Source organism: Chiloscyllium punctatum, chromosome 37 (assembly GCF_047496795.1).
Source record: "Chiloscyllium punctatum isolate Juve2018m chromosome 37, sChiPun1.3, whole genome shotgun sequence".
Taxonomy (NCBI): Eukaryota; Metazoa; Chordata; class Chondrichthyes; order Orectolobiformes; family Hemiscylliidae; genus Chiloscyllium; species Chiloscyllium punctatum.
This window is the reverse complement of record NC_092775.1, coordinates 7,750,844-7,768,005: the sequence shown is the minus strand read 5'-3', so window position 1 is coordinate 7,768,005 and position 17,162 is coordinate 7,750,844. Positions and strand designations below refer to the sequence as shown.

The following is a 17,162-nucleotide window of genomic DNA, read 5'->3' as shown; positions in this document are numbered from 1 at the left end:
GGGGACCTTGGTTGAACCTCTCATCCAAACACAGATCCAAAAGGGCACCTCTGTCAGTACAGCACCTCCTCAGCAAAATGTATGCAAGGGTCAGCCTGGGCTTTGTGCTGAAGCTTCTGGAATGGAACCTGTTCCCACAAATGTGTGTCTCCGAGGCAAGAAACTACATCCACTGAGCCACAGGCAACTGTTCATGTAAAGGGATGGAGCTCTGTCACTCACCGCTGAATAGGCTGGCCAATACCCTGCAATGAGGCTCTGAGGCAGATTGGTTCCTTTGGGTGAACTGTCACTGGGCTGTTGAATCACTCCCCTGCATGCATTCAGCTAGTGTGCCTCTAATGTTGTCTTTTTGACGTCTTTCTGCTGTTGAAGAATTAGAGTCATTATCAACACAGCAGCAAACCCCATGGCTGTCTTGTCTACAGTCTTGCTGAAGGGTGACAGGGAATACAATGTGCTGGCCTCCACAGTTAGAATCTTTTCAGCTTCCTGAACAATGCAGGCTATGCTGAGAATCTCATGAGAAGCCGAGTGAGACCTTTCTTAAAGTAGGGAGCAACAAGTTACATTTTTCAACCAAGCTCCAGCTGCTGAGACAGGATTCTCGCTATTGAGCAGCGAGGGGTGTACTCACGGGGTTCAGTGCTCATCATTACCCCCACTGTTACCCTCTCTGGGAGAATCTAAGTGCTCCAATGTCTCAGGGCTCATTCCAGCCTCTCTGCACCATCATGGCATATCTCTGACCCACTTCCTCATTGTCTTGGGGCACTTGGGGATGGAATTGGGGGTGATATGGTGGCTCAGTGATTAGCACTGCTGCCTCACTTCAGGCGACTGTCTGGATGGAGTTTGCACATTCTCCCCATGTCTGTGGGAGTTTCCTCTGGGTGCTCCAGTTGCCTCCCATAGTCCAAAAATGTGCAGGTTAGGTGAATTGGCCATGCTAAAATTACCCATAGTGTTGGGTGCATTAGTCAGGGGTAAATGTGGGGAGTGGGTATGGTGGGTTGGTCTTCGGAGGGTCAGTGTGGACTTTGTTGGGCCGAAGGGCCTGTTTCCATACTTTAAGGAATTTTTTAAAATGAATACTGCTACAAGGACCCTTTGTGCACAAGCCATACAGCAGCTCAGGGACTGAGCAAAGCCGCAGTCTGGGGTAACTTGTTTGCTATGACAGTGCTTCCTGACTTACTCGGCCGGACATTCACTGTACCCCTGACTTGCCTGTTGGTGCTATGTTCCTCAGCCACAGTATAAGACTCTCAGTATTTTTCACTTGCCCTGTTGCTTAGTGCAGACACAAAGCTTGGCAACTTGCCCTGGTTGCTTGGAAGGTGTTTATTAATCCATTGACTGCCTCTTACAATCACCTCCTTATCACTCTTAGATGTAGACCATCAGGTACATATCACCTTTCAGCCCCATTAGTTTCTACAAAACATTCCTGTTCATATACCCATCCAGATGCCTTTTAAATGTTGCAATTGTATCTTTGGACTGTGGGAGGAAACTGGAGTATCCAGAGGAAACCCATGCAGACACAAGGAGAATGTGTAAACTCCAAACAGACAGTTGCCTGATAAAAGCAAATTACTGCAGATGCTGGAATCTGAAACCAAAAGAGAAAATGCTGGAAAATCTCAGCAGGTCTGGCAGCATCTGTAAGGAGAGAAAAGAGCTGACGATTCGAGTCTAACTGACCCTTTGTCAAAGCAGCTGTGACAAAGGGTCAGTTAGACTCGAGTCATCAGCTCTTTTCTCTCCTTACAGATGCTGCCAGACCTGCTGAGATTTTCCAGCATTTTCTCTTTTGGAGACAGTTTCCGAGGCTGGAATCGAATGTGGGTCCCTGGCGCAGTGAGGCAGCAGTGCTAACCACTGAGCCATTCAGTGCAAGCATTTCTTCCCAACGTTGGAAATGAGCTAGTGCACAGCAAGCTCCCACGACCTGTCGTGATGATGATGCTTGGATTAAGCATGGACATTGACCAGGTCACTCTGCTGCCCTCCTCCACAATAATGCCACAGGATCTTTCCACATCCACCTGACACAGAGCAAACAGTGGCTCAGTTTAAACTCTCACCCAAAAAACAGCACCTCTGACACAACGGCACTCACCCGGTTAATAGTCAGCTCAAGCTTTCTGTCGTGGGAATTGTAACCACAAGTTTCTAACTCAGCAAGAACGCAGCCAACAATGGCACAAGCAACAATGTAGACAGGCAGGAGGCTGGAAGAACCCAGCAAGCCAGGCAGCATCAGGAGGTGGAGGAGTCAATGTTTCGGGTGTAACCCTTCTTCAGGACTGGGGGTGGGTGTGGGGGGAGCTACAGATAAAGGGGGAGGCGGGGCAGTGTGGTGCGATGGGGATAGGTGAAGACAGGTAGAGGGTACGACCAGGTTGGTCAATGGGAGGAATGAATCTGGTTGGTGACCGGGAGGAGTAGAAGGGAGGGAGAGGGGCTTTGAAGTTGGAGAACTCAATGTTGAGTCCTCCGGGCTGTAGGCAGTCCAAGTGGAAGAGGAGGTGTTGGTCCTCCAATGTGTGGTCTGATTCACGACGGCATTGGAGGAGGCCAAGGATGGTCATGTCAGAAAATGAGTGGGGAAGGGGAATTAAAATGGACGGTAACTGGGAAGTCCAGTCAGCCCCTGTGGGCCCGGCTGCGATGCTCGGTGAACCGTTCCCTAACTTTATGTTCAGTCTCCCCAGTGTAGAGAGGACCACATTGGGAGCACCTGATGCAGTAAACCAGGTTGGAGGAGAGGCAGGTGAATCTCTGTCTCACCTGGAAGGATTGTTTGGGGCCATGAATGGAGGTGAGGTGTGTGGGTGGCGGGGCTGGGGGGGCGGGGGGGGGGGGGGTGGTGTACCAGCAGGTTTTACATCTTTTTTCTGGTTGCAGGGGAAGGTATCAGGGGTTTGGGGGGGGGGGGGTGCAGGGAGGCTGGGGAGAGTGGCACAAACCAAGAACTGTTGAAGGGATTGGTCCTTGTCGAAGGCCAGGAGTGGTGGGGAGGGTAAGATGTAATTGGTGGTGGGGTCTAATTGGAGTTGGTGGAAGTGTTTAAGGATGATGAATTGGATGCAGAGACTGGTGGGGTGGTAGGTGAGGACAAGGGGAATCTGTCTTTGTTACATTTGTTGGGGGGGTGCTCTAACCCCACCTTGCCACCCCCTTTATCTGCTGACAAAAGTGTCCTGCCTGACAACAGCAGTGAGATTGGCTCCCACGTAGCTGAACAGCCTGGGGGTGTGAAGCTATCAGACTTCAGAGAAGGAAGGAGCTATTCTTCCTCTGCAATAAAATGTTTCTCAAGCCTGAAGAAAACCAATTTATTTCCCCTTACCAGTTGCTACAGGCTGTGACTTTTAATTAATAAATCAGAGACCTTTCTAAACACGAAGCAGTCACCCCATGCCTTCCGTAAACAATTGAGAGGAGGCCATTCAGCCCCACCTTTGATAAAATCATGGCTGACCTCATCCCGGCCTCAACTCCACTTTCCTGCCTTCTTCCCATAATCCTTCAGTCCATTACTCAATTAAAATCTATCTCCTCCTCAAATTTACTCCGCACTCTGGGATAGTGAATTCCACAGATTCAGGACTCTGAGAAAATTGATTCCACATCATCTCTGTTTTAAGTCTAAAGTTCTGACCATTTGTTCTAGATTGCTTCACAATCTGAAGAACAGTCCCATCTTATTCAAAACATTAACTCTGCTTTTCTCCGCACAGGTGCTTCCAGACCTGCTGAGTTTCTCCAGCACTTTCTCTGATTCTTTCAGATATCCAGCATCTGCAGTGTTTTGCTTTCATGCAAAAGAAAAGATATGGCAGTGAAGTGAGTGAGCGACAAGTTGGCGGGTTGGAACTGTGAGGTTATCCACTTTGGTAATAACAATGAAATATAAGGAAGATTGTTTTAAAGGTGTAAAACTGTTTTCATTTCAGTGTTAATATCTAGTGTTTTGTGTCTGTTTAAAGGGGCACAGGAAGCAAGCATGTAGCAGCAGCAAAGCTGTACAAAGACAATGAACATTTATTGTTTGGATAAGAACAAGGAGATATAGGGCTTTACTGGGATCACATTGCAATATCGTGGTGTTTGGTCCATATTTAGGGAGGAATATCCCTGTCTTGGAAGCGGATCAATGAAGGGTCATTAGAGCAGCCCCTGGGAAGAGAAGTCTGTGTTGGGATGAAACACTGAGTAAACAATTCCTGAGGAAGGGCCTAGGCCTGAAACATTGATTTTCCTGCTCCTCAGATGCTGTGCTTTTCCAGTACCACTCTAATCTGGACTCTAATGGCCAGCATCTGCAGTCCTCACTTTCGCGTACTGAGTAAACAGGGTCTATATTCTCTGGAGGAGGTTAGAATAATGAGTGGTCATCTCCTTGAAACATCGAAGATTCTGAAGGGATTGTGACAGGGCAGACAGAGATTGTTTTCTCCGGACTGGAGAATCCAGTACGTGGGGCTACAGTCTCAAGGTTAAGCAGCTGACTATTCCAAACTGAGAGGAGTAGAAATTTTCTTCTCAGTCTCAGAGGGGTGTAGATGCTCAATCTTTGAATATATTCAGGCTCTTAGGAAATCAGGGGATACGTCAAGCGAATAGGAAAGTGGCCATGAGGAACTAGGTAAGGTATGCAATGCTGGAAAACTGGAAGTAAAATAGAAATTGCTGGAGAAACTCAGCAGGTCTGGCAGCATCTGTGGAGAGAAAGCAGAATTATTGTTTCGTCTGCAGTGACCCTTCTTCAGGACTAATCGCAGCTAGGAAAAGGTGGGCCCGGGGATGAGTGGGAAAAAAGTAAGTGAAGATTGAGCCGAGAGAGAGAGAGAGACAAAGGCAGGGAGATAACGGAGTGAATGGTAGTATCCCATGCACAATGAAAAGCTGATCGTAAGTGGGTGAGCTGAAAGCAGCTCATCTGGCAACAGGGCCTGACGGTTGGTAAAGGATTCAAAACATTTACTCTGTTTTCTCTCAAACGTCGCCACTGCTTCTCAAGCAATTTCTGGGTTTATTTTCCAGGTCGATTATTCCTGCCCCTAGTTTAATGTTCTTAGGCTCCAAAAGTGAGATGTCATCATTTAAGAAACCTAACCATCAACATACACACAGCAAAATCCCCCAAACCAAAAACACACAAGCTGACCTCGTGATAACACGGGGCGGTGTGGTTGATTGGTGCGGGTGTCCGGGAGATGTTCCCTAAAATGCTCTGCTAGGAAGTGTCCAGTCCCCCAGTGTAGAGGAGACTGCATCAGGAGCAACGGATACAATAAATGATATTAGTGGATGTGCAGGTAAAACTTTGATGGATGTGGAAGGCTCCTTTAGGGCCTTGGATAGAGGTGAGGGAGGAGGTGTGGGCGCAGGTTTTACAGTTCCTGGGGTGGCAGGGGAAGGTGCCAGGATTGGAGGGTGGGTTGTAGGGGAGCGTGGACCTGACCAGGTAGTCACGGAGGGAATGGTCTTTGCGGAAGGCGAAAAGGGTTGGAGAGGGAAATATATCCCTGGTGGTGGGGTCTTTTTGGAGGTGGCAGAAATGTCGGCGGATGATTTGGTTTATGCGAAGGTTGGTAGGGTGGAAGGTGAGCACCAGGGGCGTTCTGTCCTTGTTACGGTCGGAGGGGTGGGGTCTGAGGGCAGAGGTGCGGGATGTGGATAAGATGTGTAGGAGGGCATCTTTAACCACGTGGGAAGGGAAATTGCGGTCTCTAAAGAAGGAGGCCATCTGGTGTGTTCTGTGGTGGAACTGGTCCTCCTGGGAGCAGATACGGCGGAGGCGGAGGAATTAGGAATACGGGATGGCATTTTTGCAAGAGGTAGGGTGGGAAGAGGTGTAATCCAGGTAGCTGTGGGAGTCGGTGGGTTTGTAAAAAATGTCAGTGTCAAGTCAGTCGTCATTAATGGAGATGGAGAGGTCCAGGAAGGGGAGGGAGGTGTCAGAGATGGTCCAGGTAAATTTAAGGTCAGGGTGGAATGTGTTGGTGAAGTTGATGAATTGCTCAACCTCCTCGCGGGAGCATGAGGTGGCGCCAATGCAGTCATCAATATGGTGGAGGAAGAGGTGGGGAGTGGTGCCGGTGTAATTACGGAAGATCAACTGTTCTACGTAGCCAACAAAGAGACAGACATAGCTGGAGCCCATACGGGTGCCCATGGCTATCCCTTTGGTCTGGAGGAAGTGGGAGGACTCGAAGGAGAAATTGTTAAGGGTGAGGACCAGTTCGGCCAAACGAATGAGTGTGTTGGTGGAAGGGTACTGTTGGTCACGTCTGGAGAGGAAAAAAATACAGAGGGCTGGAGGCCCTGGTCATGGCGGATGGAGGTGTAGAGAGATTGGATATCCATGGTAAAGATGAGGCATTGGGGGCCGGGGAAACGGAAGTCTTGGAGGAGGTGGAGGGCATGGGTGGTGTCTCGAACATATGTGGGGAGTTCCTGGACTAGGGGGGGATAGGACAGTGTCGAGGTAGGTAGAGAGGAGTTCAGTGGGGCAGGAGCATGCTGAGACAATGGGTCGGCCAGGGTGGTCAGGCTTGTGGATCTTGGGAAGAAGGTAGAACTGGGCAGTGCGGGATTCCCGGACTATGAGGTTGGAAGCTGTGGGTGGGAGATCTCCTGAGGTGATGAGGTTCTGTATGGTCTGGGAGATGATGGTTCGGTGATGGGGGGTGGGGTCATGGTCGAGGGGTCATGGTCGAGGGGGCGGTAGGAAGAGGTGTCCGAGTTGACGTTTGGCTTCAGCGGTGTAGAGGTCAGTGTGCCAGACTACCACTGCACCCCCTTTATCTGCTGGTTTGATGGTGAGGTTGGGATTGGAGCAGAGGGATTGGAGGGCTGCACGTTGTGAGGGTGAGAGGTTGGAGTAGGGGAGGGGGGGTAGACAGGTTGAGTCGGTTAATGTCCCAGCGGCAGTTGGAAATGAAGAGGTCGAGGGCGGGTAATAGGCCAGTGTGGGGTGTCCAGCTGGATGCAGTGTGTTGGAGGTGGGTGAAGGGGTCCTCGGAAGGTGGGCAGGAGTCCTGATTGTGAAAGTAAGCTCGGAGGTGGAGGCGGCGGAAGAAGTGTTCGACGTCACGGCGTGTATTAAATTCATTGATGCGTGGACGGAGGGAGTTGAAGGCGAGTCCTTTGTTGAGGATTGATCGTTCGTCCTCTGAGGGGGAGGTCAGGGGTAATGATGAAAACTCGGCAGGGCTGGGAGCTGGGATCTGGTGTGGGTGTGGAGCTGGGGGCGGAGCCAGTAACCAGAGTGGGTGTGGTGGTGGGGGGAATGGGGATGGAGTCATGACCAGGGGTGGTGTTCCCCTCAGGATTCTGGGGGCTGGGGATAGTGACAGTGGGGTCTGTGGGGGGGCGTGTCAGCAGAATGCAGGTGAGTGGCATTGGTGGGGGCAGAAGTGGTGGCAGACACGGCAATAGGAGTGGTGGAAATCACTGAGCGTGTGACATCAGTGATGATGTGAGGGTGGAAGTGATGTCACGTGTGATGCATGAGGAATTGAGGGGCGGAAGTGGTTGTGGGTGTGGCTATGATGGGGCAGAAGTGACATCAATCATCGTGGGGTGGCAGCTGCACCAGCTGCATGGCTAATGGTGTCGAAGTAGTTCCAGAGGCCGGGGGAATCTTCAAGAACGTGGCCTAGAGTTTATCCTGTAATGTTAGTCTAAAGTCCCTTGGGGAGGTAGATCAGAAAGGATGCTATACCAAACATTAGGCACAAGTTTGAAGGGTTGAGTGGCCTCCCCCTGTGCTGTATTTTTGTGTGATGCTATCATTTTATCTATGTTTGGTATGATGGGCACATTTGTCAGCAGAACAACATAAGAACTTGGAACACAATAGGCCATTCAGCTCATCAAGCCTGCTTTGCTGTTCAATGAGATCATGTCAGATTGTGTTTTGAATTACACTTTCCAATAACCTATGATAACCCTTAATTCCTTTATCCAACAATAATCCAGCTACCTCCATCTTTAAAATATGCAATGACCATTCAAGATGAGTCATACCAGTTTTTCCTCTCTCCACAGATGTTGCCAGACCTGCTGGGTTTTTCCAGCATTTTCTGTATTTGTTTCAGAAAACTGTTTCCTTGATTCTTATAGATCCTAACTTCATGCACTGACTGCGGTACATTCAGCTACCTAGGCCCTAATCTCTAGCATTCTCTCTCTGCTTCTCCAACTCTCTGTTGCTCTTCAATCACATTTTCAGTGATCTGCCTTATAACACTATGTAATATGAAGCACCTTGGATTGCTTTATTGCAATTAAAAGTGCTTTATAATTCTAAGTTGAAACACTAGAGAACATAAAGAATTGAAACCACTTCTTAGCGAAAGAAAGATAAACATGACATCAAGGGAGTGCACCAAATGCTCATGGGATGGAGACCTTCGGATTGCAGGTTTCTTGTATGAGGCTGGACTGACTGAATCTGTATTTGGATGGATTGAGACATAACAATCTGTCAGGTTTATGAGCCAGGTGCAGGGGTGATGGCTCCCTGCTGGGAGTCCCAGACATGGGGGAAGCTGACTAAGGTTGGGGGAAAGGATGGGTAAAGCCATTTAGGGTTTATGGAGAAATTTATTGCCTGAGAAGGTGATGAATCTAAGGAATTCACTACCACAGAAAGCTATATAGACTAAGTCAGTGAATATATTTAAGAATTAGATTTCCAGAGGTTAAAAGTGTTGAGGGGCATGGGGCAAGAGCATAGTATGACATTCAGATACTGGATCAGCAATAAATAGCAGAACAGTTTCAAGGGGCTGAATAGCCTATTTATGCCCCTTCCTTCTATATTTCTTTATCATAGAAGCACTGGAATCATGAGGATCAATACATTTCCCTTTTCTGCTTGCAGGAAACCCATCACAGAGCAGAAACAGAGACAACATTAGAATAGAAGGTATTGATTTTGCTTTCTTTTCTGTAATTTATTTTGGCTTGTTGTGACCTTGAATACATCTTGTACTTCACAGTTGTCCTCATCAAACAACTTGTCAGGAACTAGCAATTTGAGATAATGCTCTGCCAACATTGCTCATCCTTAATGACAGATACCCTCACATCCACACTCTCACCGCCACACCCTCATACCCCCACCCACACCCCACCATACACACGCTTAACCTAAACTCTCACCTTCACACCCACACACTCACATCCTCAACCACACACAGCTGAACCTACCTCCAACTGCCTGACACTTCTGCCCCCTGTAGATTTTCATAAACTAAATGACGGAGTACATGGTGATTTCATGATGTCAGTAATGAGTTAGAGATGTCACAGTGGGGAGTGAATAAAAACCAATGGTCTCTTTTACAACAATCAATAAGTAGCGTCTATTTTGCACTAATATATTTACTGCAAGATTGAATTACTGAATGTCAAGTCTGCTAATTGCCTAGACCTCAGTCAGATTCATTGACCCCCATTATTAACATGAAGGACTCACCTTCTCAACCTCTCCCCTTACCAGAGGCATGGTGAGCCTCAGGTTAAACTACCACGAGTCATCTCTCTGTAATGAGAGCGCTGACGTATAGTCTGGTAGACCCATTACCCTTTTTATCTACCTTCTTTGGAAGGCCTTTCTTGAATTATGTGGTACCAATATCTTTGCTTTGTGTTCCACATTTGGCTATATTGTACTCATTTGCACAACGTTGTAGCAGCATATCTTAACATCACTATACCCAGATGGTTTGGAAACAATAGGATAATAGCATTAATCATTACTGTAAGTGCTGGAGACTGAATTTATGGCTCATTATTTTGTAACCAATGGCCACTTACCGGCAATGTTTTGAAGAAAAGACAGTGCCAATCAGCAAACTCATCCAGTTTAATACCCAGTCAAAACCACAGAGTTAGAAGAGAGAGGAGCAGAGTTTAAACTCCATCTGTAGTATCCTATCAAAAGACAACTGAGATATTCGGGTGTTAGGGCAATTTAGGAAAGCATCGTAAGATTAATCTCTGTAATCAGACTGTTTTAAGGAGAATGGAGAGATTTGGGTTATTCTACACTGAAAGGAGGAACGAGAGGTGATCTTATTGAGGTGCAGAGTTAGGGGATTGAAAAGAAAAATCTGGAATATTAATTTTATTAGATTGCAAAGTTAAAAACAAGAAAAACCAGAACTAAAAGTTGAGTCAATCCTGAATTGTCAATCAGGGTTTCTAAGAGAGAGAGAGAGAGAATGTGTTTGATGCTATTCCCAGTGAATCTCAACTACAGTGTGAACCTTTGACAGATTAGACATATTGCCTCATGTGTTAGTGTCGGTCATTTGTCTTTTATTTTACAGATTGCAAACTAGTGGTTCCCAGCAGGCTTTGAGTAATGGGGAAACCACATGCAACCAACTGAGGAGCTCAACACAATTTAGAGAGAAAAAAAAATACAGACTACTGCTACCTTCAGCTCAATTACACCAAGAGGACGAGGGGACATCTGTAAAACATTTAAGCATCTGATCCTGCGTCACTGAAGAAAGGTTAAAAACCTGCTGGTGTACCATAGAAGTTGCTGCAAGAAACACCACACACCACAGGCAAGACTGTGGACTCACTATCACAGCAAACTCTCTAGGATTTGTGACAAGTTTCAGGTTGAAAATTCATTGCTCCCACTTTCTTGATACGTACAAATGTTGCTGTTGACTTTCATTGCACATGAGAATCCCAGTCACATTTTGTGAAAAGAATTCCCCTCTCCAAATTTTCTTTTGCCCTTCTCCCCTAAACATTTCCAAGACACTCACCAACCATTTTACCCATGAATTAGTATCTGAGCCATCTAAGAGCTTTACCTTGACTCAAATGTTCACTGCCAGGACTGTTTAAGAACTGAACTCACCACCTAAATGCTCAATGACATCGAGACCATTGTTACTAGTTTAAATTAAGCCAGAATCATTCCACTTCTCTCACACCCCCACCCCACAATCCCACAACTCTGACTCCCAGGAATTGCAGTGGGATAGGTGTATAAATCTAACTCCAGACAACTGCCCATCCACAATCTCACTGGGTTGCTAACTGTCAGATAGATTCCTGGAGGTTTCATCACATAACTACCTTCAAAAGATGCCCAGCCCCTCACTTTAGTCATTGGTTGTTCAATACCTCCACTCTTGCAGTACCCCATCTTCCCAATAGCCAAATGGAAAGCAAAAAACATGGAAGGAATCCAATCTGGTAACAAGACTCTGCCTGTATCTTCCTACCCCAAATCCTTCTGCAACCATTAAACAGAAGTGACCAAAAGAAAATGACAAATATGTTTGCATTATTTTCTGTCTGAGAGGTAGCTCCTGGAGACTCGAGGGTAATGGTGGAGAGTTGATAACCAACTTTCTCCCTGTGAGCCAGAGTAAAACTGGAGGCCCTACTTGTTTGATATTACCCATCAGCAAAGACCCCTCCATGGTAAGTTGTATGAGCATACATGAAGTAGGAGCAGGGGTAGGCCTTTCAGAGAATTAAAAGTGAAATTTCATTCCCGTGACATTAAAACAGACAATTGGCACATTGCAAACTGTATTATACTCTGCAGACCTGTTTTACTGAACTGTTTCTGTCCCTGCCTCAAATCACTCTTCAAACCTTTCAATTCTTGCCATTGTTCTGAATAAGTTTATCATTAATCTATTGTGATTTGTGAATTGTATCTTTATTTTTTAAAGTTGGCAGTATTAATTTTCTTTAAAATATTCTTCAGTGTTTAAAAAAATGGACAGAAAATTAAACTGTGATTGCTATGGCAACAACCAGAGAATTGCATTGATTGACAGGACAGGATACACTTCAGACAAATCAGCAGCTTCCTGAAGTTACTGAGGAACAAGATCAGTTTTCACTTGGAAGTATGTCATCATTTCCTTTACTACTGCTGAGTCAAAATCTTGGGACTTCCTTCCAGAGTGTACCACACAGATTACAGCATTCAAGAAAGTGACTCACTATTGCCTTCTCCAGGGTAATTAAGGAACAACAATAAATGCTGGGCTTGCTGGCACTGCTTGTGTCCTACAAATGATAGATTTAGCAAAACCTGTATCTGCACTGTAAATTTAATGGGTAGCAATAATTCAGTATCTAGTCATGGTCATTATTAAATCCAAATTTTCCAAAACCATGTCCCCAGAAAAATTGTTTTGAGCTGGGAGTGTCAAAAGGAGGCAATAGCTGTGGATCACTGTGTGGGGTTCTGGGATTATACTTAAAAAAAAAACTATTCCCCAGTGGCAAGGGTTGTGTTAGGGTCAATGTAAGGTAGAAACTTGGTAACTGTAATTGAACATAGTTAAAAATCACAACACCAAGTTATAGTCCAATAGGTTTAGTTGGAAGCTTTTGGCTGTCACAACCACTTTATGAAGCAGTACTCCGAAAGTTAGTGCTTCCAAATAAACCTGTGACTATAACCTAGCGTTGTGATTTTTAAAAAAACTTTGTACACCCCAGTGCAACACTGGCACCTCCAAATCGTAATTAAACATAGAGACTCAAAGTAACCACTGGTTTATCAGTCTAGGTGATGAGGGGCAAATTTAACAACCTTATCTTGCTTTTTTACAATTGATATCCAGCTTTTCTGACAAACTGCCTCATCTGCCCACTTCAACTAACAGGGACCATTCGAAATCAGAGATTCCTGCACACTTATCCCCAATGAGAATGATCAGTTTATTGAAGTCTTAAATTGGCAAGCATCCAAACTATTTGTACATCCATAGAATCGTGCAGCAAAAAGGGGAGGGCAACACCAGAAGATGCATTTGTAACCAATTACATCAACTCGATATTTATTTCTGCAAGATTTCACTATTGAAATACTTTCCCAGAGTGCCTCCCATCTTCCACCTCCACAAACCAGAGGTCATCCAACCTACCATACACAGCAAACTTCTCATGTTAGAGTCCAAAGTTTTCCTTGCTAACATACCCGGAAAGCACCTTGAGCTGTTTTATTATTTTAAAGTGAGCTATATTAATGGAAGTTACTGTTTGGTTTTGAACACAAATTTCTCTATCTATACATAAACAGAATGTGGTTCCAGAAACATCTATAACTGTGAACATTTTCCATCATGATAGTGAAGCATTGTTCTGCACGGTATTCTTGGATTCTGAACATGTGTTTTCAAAAAAACCCATGGGATGTTGATATTGCTGGATGGGTCAGCATTTATTACCCATTCCTAACTGCCCCTGAATTAATGACTTCAGCTTCGTGCAGTGGGCATTGACCAAGGCCATTCGGGCCATCCGATGATCGTCAACTCCATTTTCTTGTCTTAACCCCATAACTCTTTTCATGTTACTTGCTACTTTGTCTACAATTTTCCACCCTTTTAAAAGCCAACAAAAGACAACCAAATACAAAAAGTTCCTGTTCACCACAAATCCTTGCCAGGATGTATTTTTTCTTCGTTCAATTTGACGCTACAACATGGAAACAGACCCTTCGGTCCAACCTGTCCACACCAACCAGATATCCCAACCCAATCTAGCCCCACCTGCCAACACCCGGCCCATATCCCTCCAAACCCTTCCTATACATATACCCATCCAAATGCCTCTTTAATGTTGAAATTGTACCCACCTCCACCACTTCCTCTGGCAGCTCATTCCATACACTTACCACCCTCTGCGTGAAAAAGTTGCCCTTTAGGTCTCATATCTTTCCCCTCTCACCCTAAACCTATGCCCTCTAGTTCTGAACTCCCAGATCCCAGGGAAAAGACTTTGTCTATTTATCCAATCCATGCCCCTCATAATTTTGTAAATCTCTAAGGTCACCCCTCAGCTTCTGATGCTCCAGGGAAAACAGCCCCAGCCTGTTCAGCCTCTCCCTGTAGCTCAAATCCTCCAAACCTGGCAACATCCTTGTAAATCTTTTCAGAATCCTTTCAAGTTTCACAACATCTTTCCAATAGGAAGGAGATCAGAATTGCACGCAATATTCCAACAGTGGACCAATGTCCTGTACAGCCTCAACATGACCTCCCAACTCCTGTACTCAATATTCTGACCAATAAAAAGGAAAGTATACCAAACGCCTTCTTCACTATCCTATCTACCTGTGACTCCACTTTCAAAGGAGCTATGAACCTGCACTCCAAGGTCTCTTTGTTCAGCAATACTCCCTCGGACCTTACCATTAAGTGTACAAGTCCTGCTAAGATTTGCTTTCCCAAAATGCAGCACCTCACATTTATCTGAATTAAACTCCATCTGCCACTTCTCAGCCCATTGGTCCATCTGGTCCAGATCCTGTTGTAATTGGAGGTAACTCTCTTTGCTGTCCACTACACCTCTAATTTTGGTGTCATCTGCAAACTTACTAACTGTACCTCTTATGCTTGCATCCAAATCATTTATGTAAATGACAAAACGTAGAGGATCCAGCACTGATCCTTAACTTCTTTAAGTACCTGTGGCCAGTTTACAGATACTTTCTAATCAACCTGTTCAGACATAATGAGATACACCTGAAATAAGTGGAATCTGACCCTGGACATCCTGACTCAGATGTAAGGACATTACCATTGCACCACAAGAGCCCTCTATAACCAGTTTATATCCTTGAATCACATGACTAGAAAATTCAGTGCATTGAGAGGAGACACCTTCAGGTCTGTAGTCCGTAGCATAACTTAAAATAAGTAGTCTAAGGATTTATAGTTTCTAAATTAGGAGATATCTGCTTAATGAGATTTTTTTTTAAAATCCATAACTACCTACATCTTTACACAGGTTTGAAGTGCAATAGGTTGACCTGGAAGTTCTCTTGCCTCAGTAAGAGGGCTTCAAATTACTGTGTCCAAATAGACTTAACAAGCCCACATCCCGTAAATATTCCCAATCCTTTACTTGACAATACCATGTGCATTTTTATGCAGGATCCTGGTGAGACATTAACGATGGCACTGGCTGTCGATAGGGCCCAGGATTGATGCAGCTCGAAGTGCAAAATAATGTTCGTCCAAGCTGTATGAAGGACTAACAATGACAAAGCTGGTGCTCATCATTGCTTCAGAGATGCCCGAATGCTGGTGAGGGACTCACTGAAAAGTGATAGTGGTAAAGCTGGTATGGGGAGTTACACTCATAGCACAGAAAAGGCCCTTCAGCCCAAGTCTGCACTAACAGAACCACAAGAGGCATGCTAATTTTCTGCAAAATGTTCATACAATTTGATAATGATTTTGCTCAGGAATCTCACACGCAAGGTGAATGTGATAACCTCTTTACTACAGAATTGTGACAAAATTTCACCAGCATCACAGATGCACACCTTGCACCAAAGTTTTAAAAGCCTTTAATTGAGAGACATAGATCGAGGCACTGTTGAGATATGAACTCTCAATCTCCTGGTTACTAGACCAACACTTTTACCCAAATACTCCTACATGGCCATTACTAAACTGGCTCACTTTTGACTTTAGAAATATCTGCAAAGCACAAACATTCACGGCGAGATGGAGAAACTCAGAGCAGCATTAGTCAAATGGCTCCTTCGGAGGCCCAGAACAGTCACCTTCTGTGCTGTAGTCATTGCAATTCAGTATTTGTAGTCAAGTGAATTCAACCCTGCTACTCCTGTTGTTCTGTTCTGCAATGTGTTCCAGATGTATTATTCTCAATGATGTACTCAACATAAAATGATGTCAATTCACTAATTCACAGCCAAAAAAGAAAAACAAAAATCACACAAGAGTGCTCTTTACATTCCATCCAACTCCACTCACATCCAATACAATACAATTCAACTTCAAGCTGAAGACTCTAATGTAGCTAAAATTATTTTGAATTGTAACAGACCAGTCAACAAAAGGTCTTTTCATTTATTTTTTAAACGCTATGTCAAGTGGATTATTTTGACTATTACAACATGATCTGGGAATAATGTAGCAGCTTGCTTCAAAATAACTGAACTCAGGTGTGCTGCACTGAAGTTACAAAAACCACTTTATTCCGCACCTATAACATTTTAGTGTCAATTTTAGGAAGAAAAAGCAAAGACAAAGTTAGTAAAGCATCCTCATGTACTCACGTTAAAAAAATGGATGGAGACAAAACCATTCTCAGGTCTCAACCGCCTCAATGTCAAAATGGGAGCAGGGAATGTATGTGCATGTGGTTCACCTCAACAGCCACAAGTACATTAGTGCTTTTAGATCTTCAGAGGATTCATGTCACTAACAATCAGTAAGTCAATTCAAAAACAATCCATACAATCTCTATTTTAGAGCAAATTAAACTGATTCTACTGTAAACATGTTTAGTCTGCTCATGCAAACTCACTGTAAAATGGTCAACTTTGCTAATGTAGCAAAGGCTACCACTGCCATCCCAGACTTTGACTTACAGCCTTCACTCTTTTCCAACCAGAAAAACAGCCCAATCTTTGCTAGGTTTTACTAACTCAAAGTGTTAAAAGACATGAATGTTTCCTTCACCAGTTTTTGCAGGAAGAAAATATTGCTGGTGTAATCAAGAAAGGTGAACCTGACTTAGCTAACATCAAATCCAATGTATTGTTGCAGGAATACATATTACAGGAACATATTTCAAGCCCTCACATCCAAGTGTCTGCTGACTGGGTGGAGGAATTTGATATTAGGATCCAACAACAAATTTAAAGCAGATTCACATATGTTTCATTCAGCCTCCTCTTCAGATCTGAAAACTGGTGGGACTTGACCATGTATCCAATTGAAAAACAAGTCAATTCCAGTCAGGTGCCATTTTAATCAAAAGTTGGGAGGATGGGATTTGTCCTTGAAATAACGTCAAATATTCTGCCTTGTCAGTCATGTACCCTGGGGGAGCAGACCTCGATAACAGCCGTTTTCTAATTACCCTTCCTGAAGGCAAACCCTACTAAACAAACCACATTCAATTGGAGTGATGTGTGAATGGGGTATTTTTACAAGAGAAGTGTAATGAGCACAGTCATAGCAGGCAATTCATTAAACAATCCAGGCAACAAGGATCAAATCATTCTGATTGAGGCCCAAGTCTTATGGAGTAATTTCTTTCAAGTTTCCAAATCATGCCATGAAACCAAATCCACAATTAAACATTTGCTTTGAACTTGT

At 44.7% G+C, this 17,162-nt stretch overlaps 1 protein-coding gene across 6 annotated transcripts in view; it reads left to right on the top strand.

Moving 5' to 3' along the window:
• raly (RALY heterogeneous nuclear ribonucleoprotein) overlaps window positions 1–12,156 on the top strand; it is a 297,200-nt gene extending 285,044 nt beyond the window's left edge. For 3 of the 6 annotated variants that reach the window (XM_072556189.1, XM_072556188.1, XM_072556193.1), the window contains 2 exons: window positions 8,858–8,950; window positions 10,359–12,156. In XM_072556189.1, coding sequence (XP_072412290.1) covers window positions 8,858–8,947 — 90 coding nt within the window. In that variant the 3' untranslated portion in view covers window positions 8,948–8,950; window positions 10,359–12,156. The remainder of the gene's footprint in view (window positions 1–8,857; window positions 8,951–10,358) is intronic. The other 3 variants (XM_072556192.1, XM_072556191.1, XM_072556194.1) reach the window with 3 other exon arrangements.
• Window positions 12,157–17,162: the final 5,006 nt, after the last annotated feature.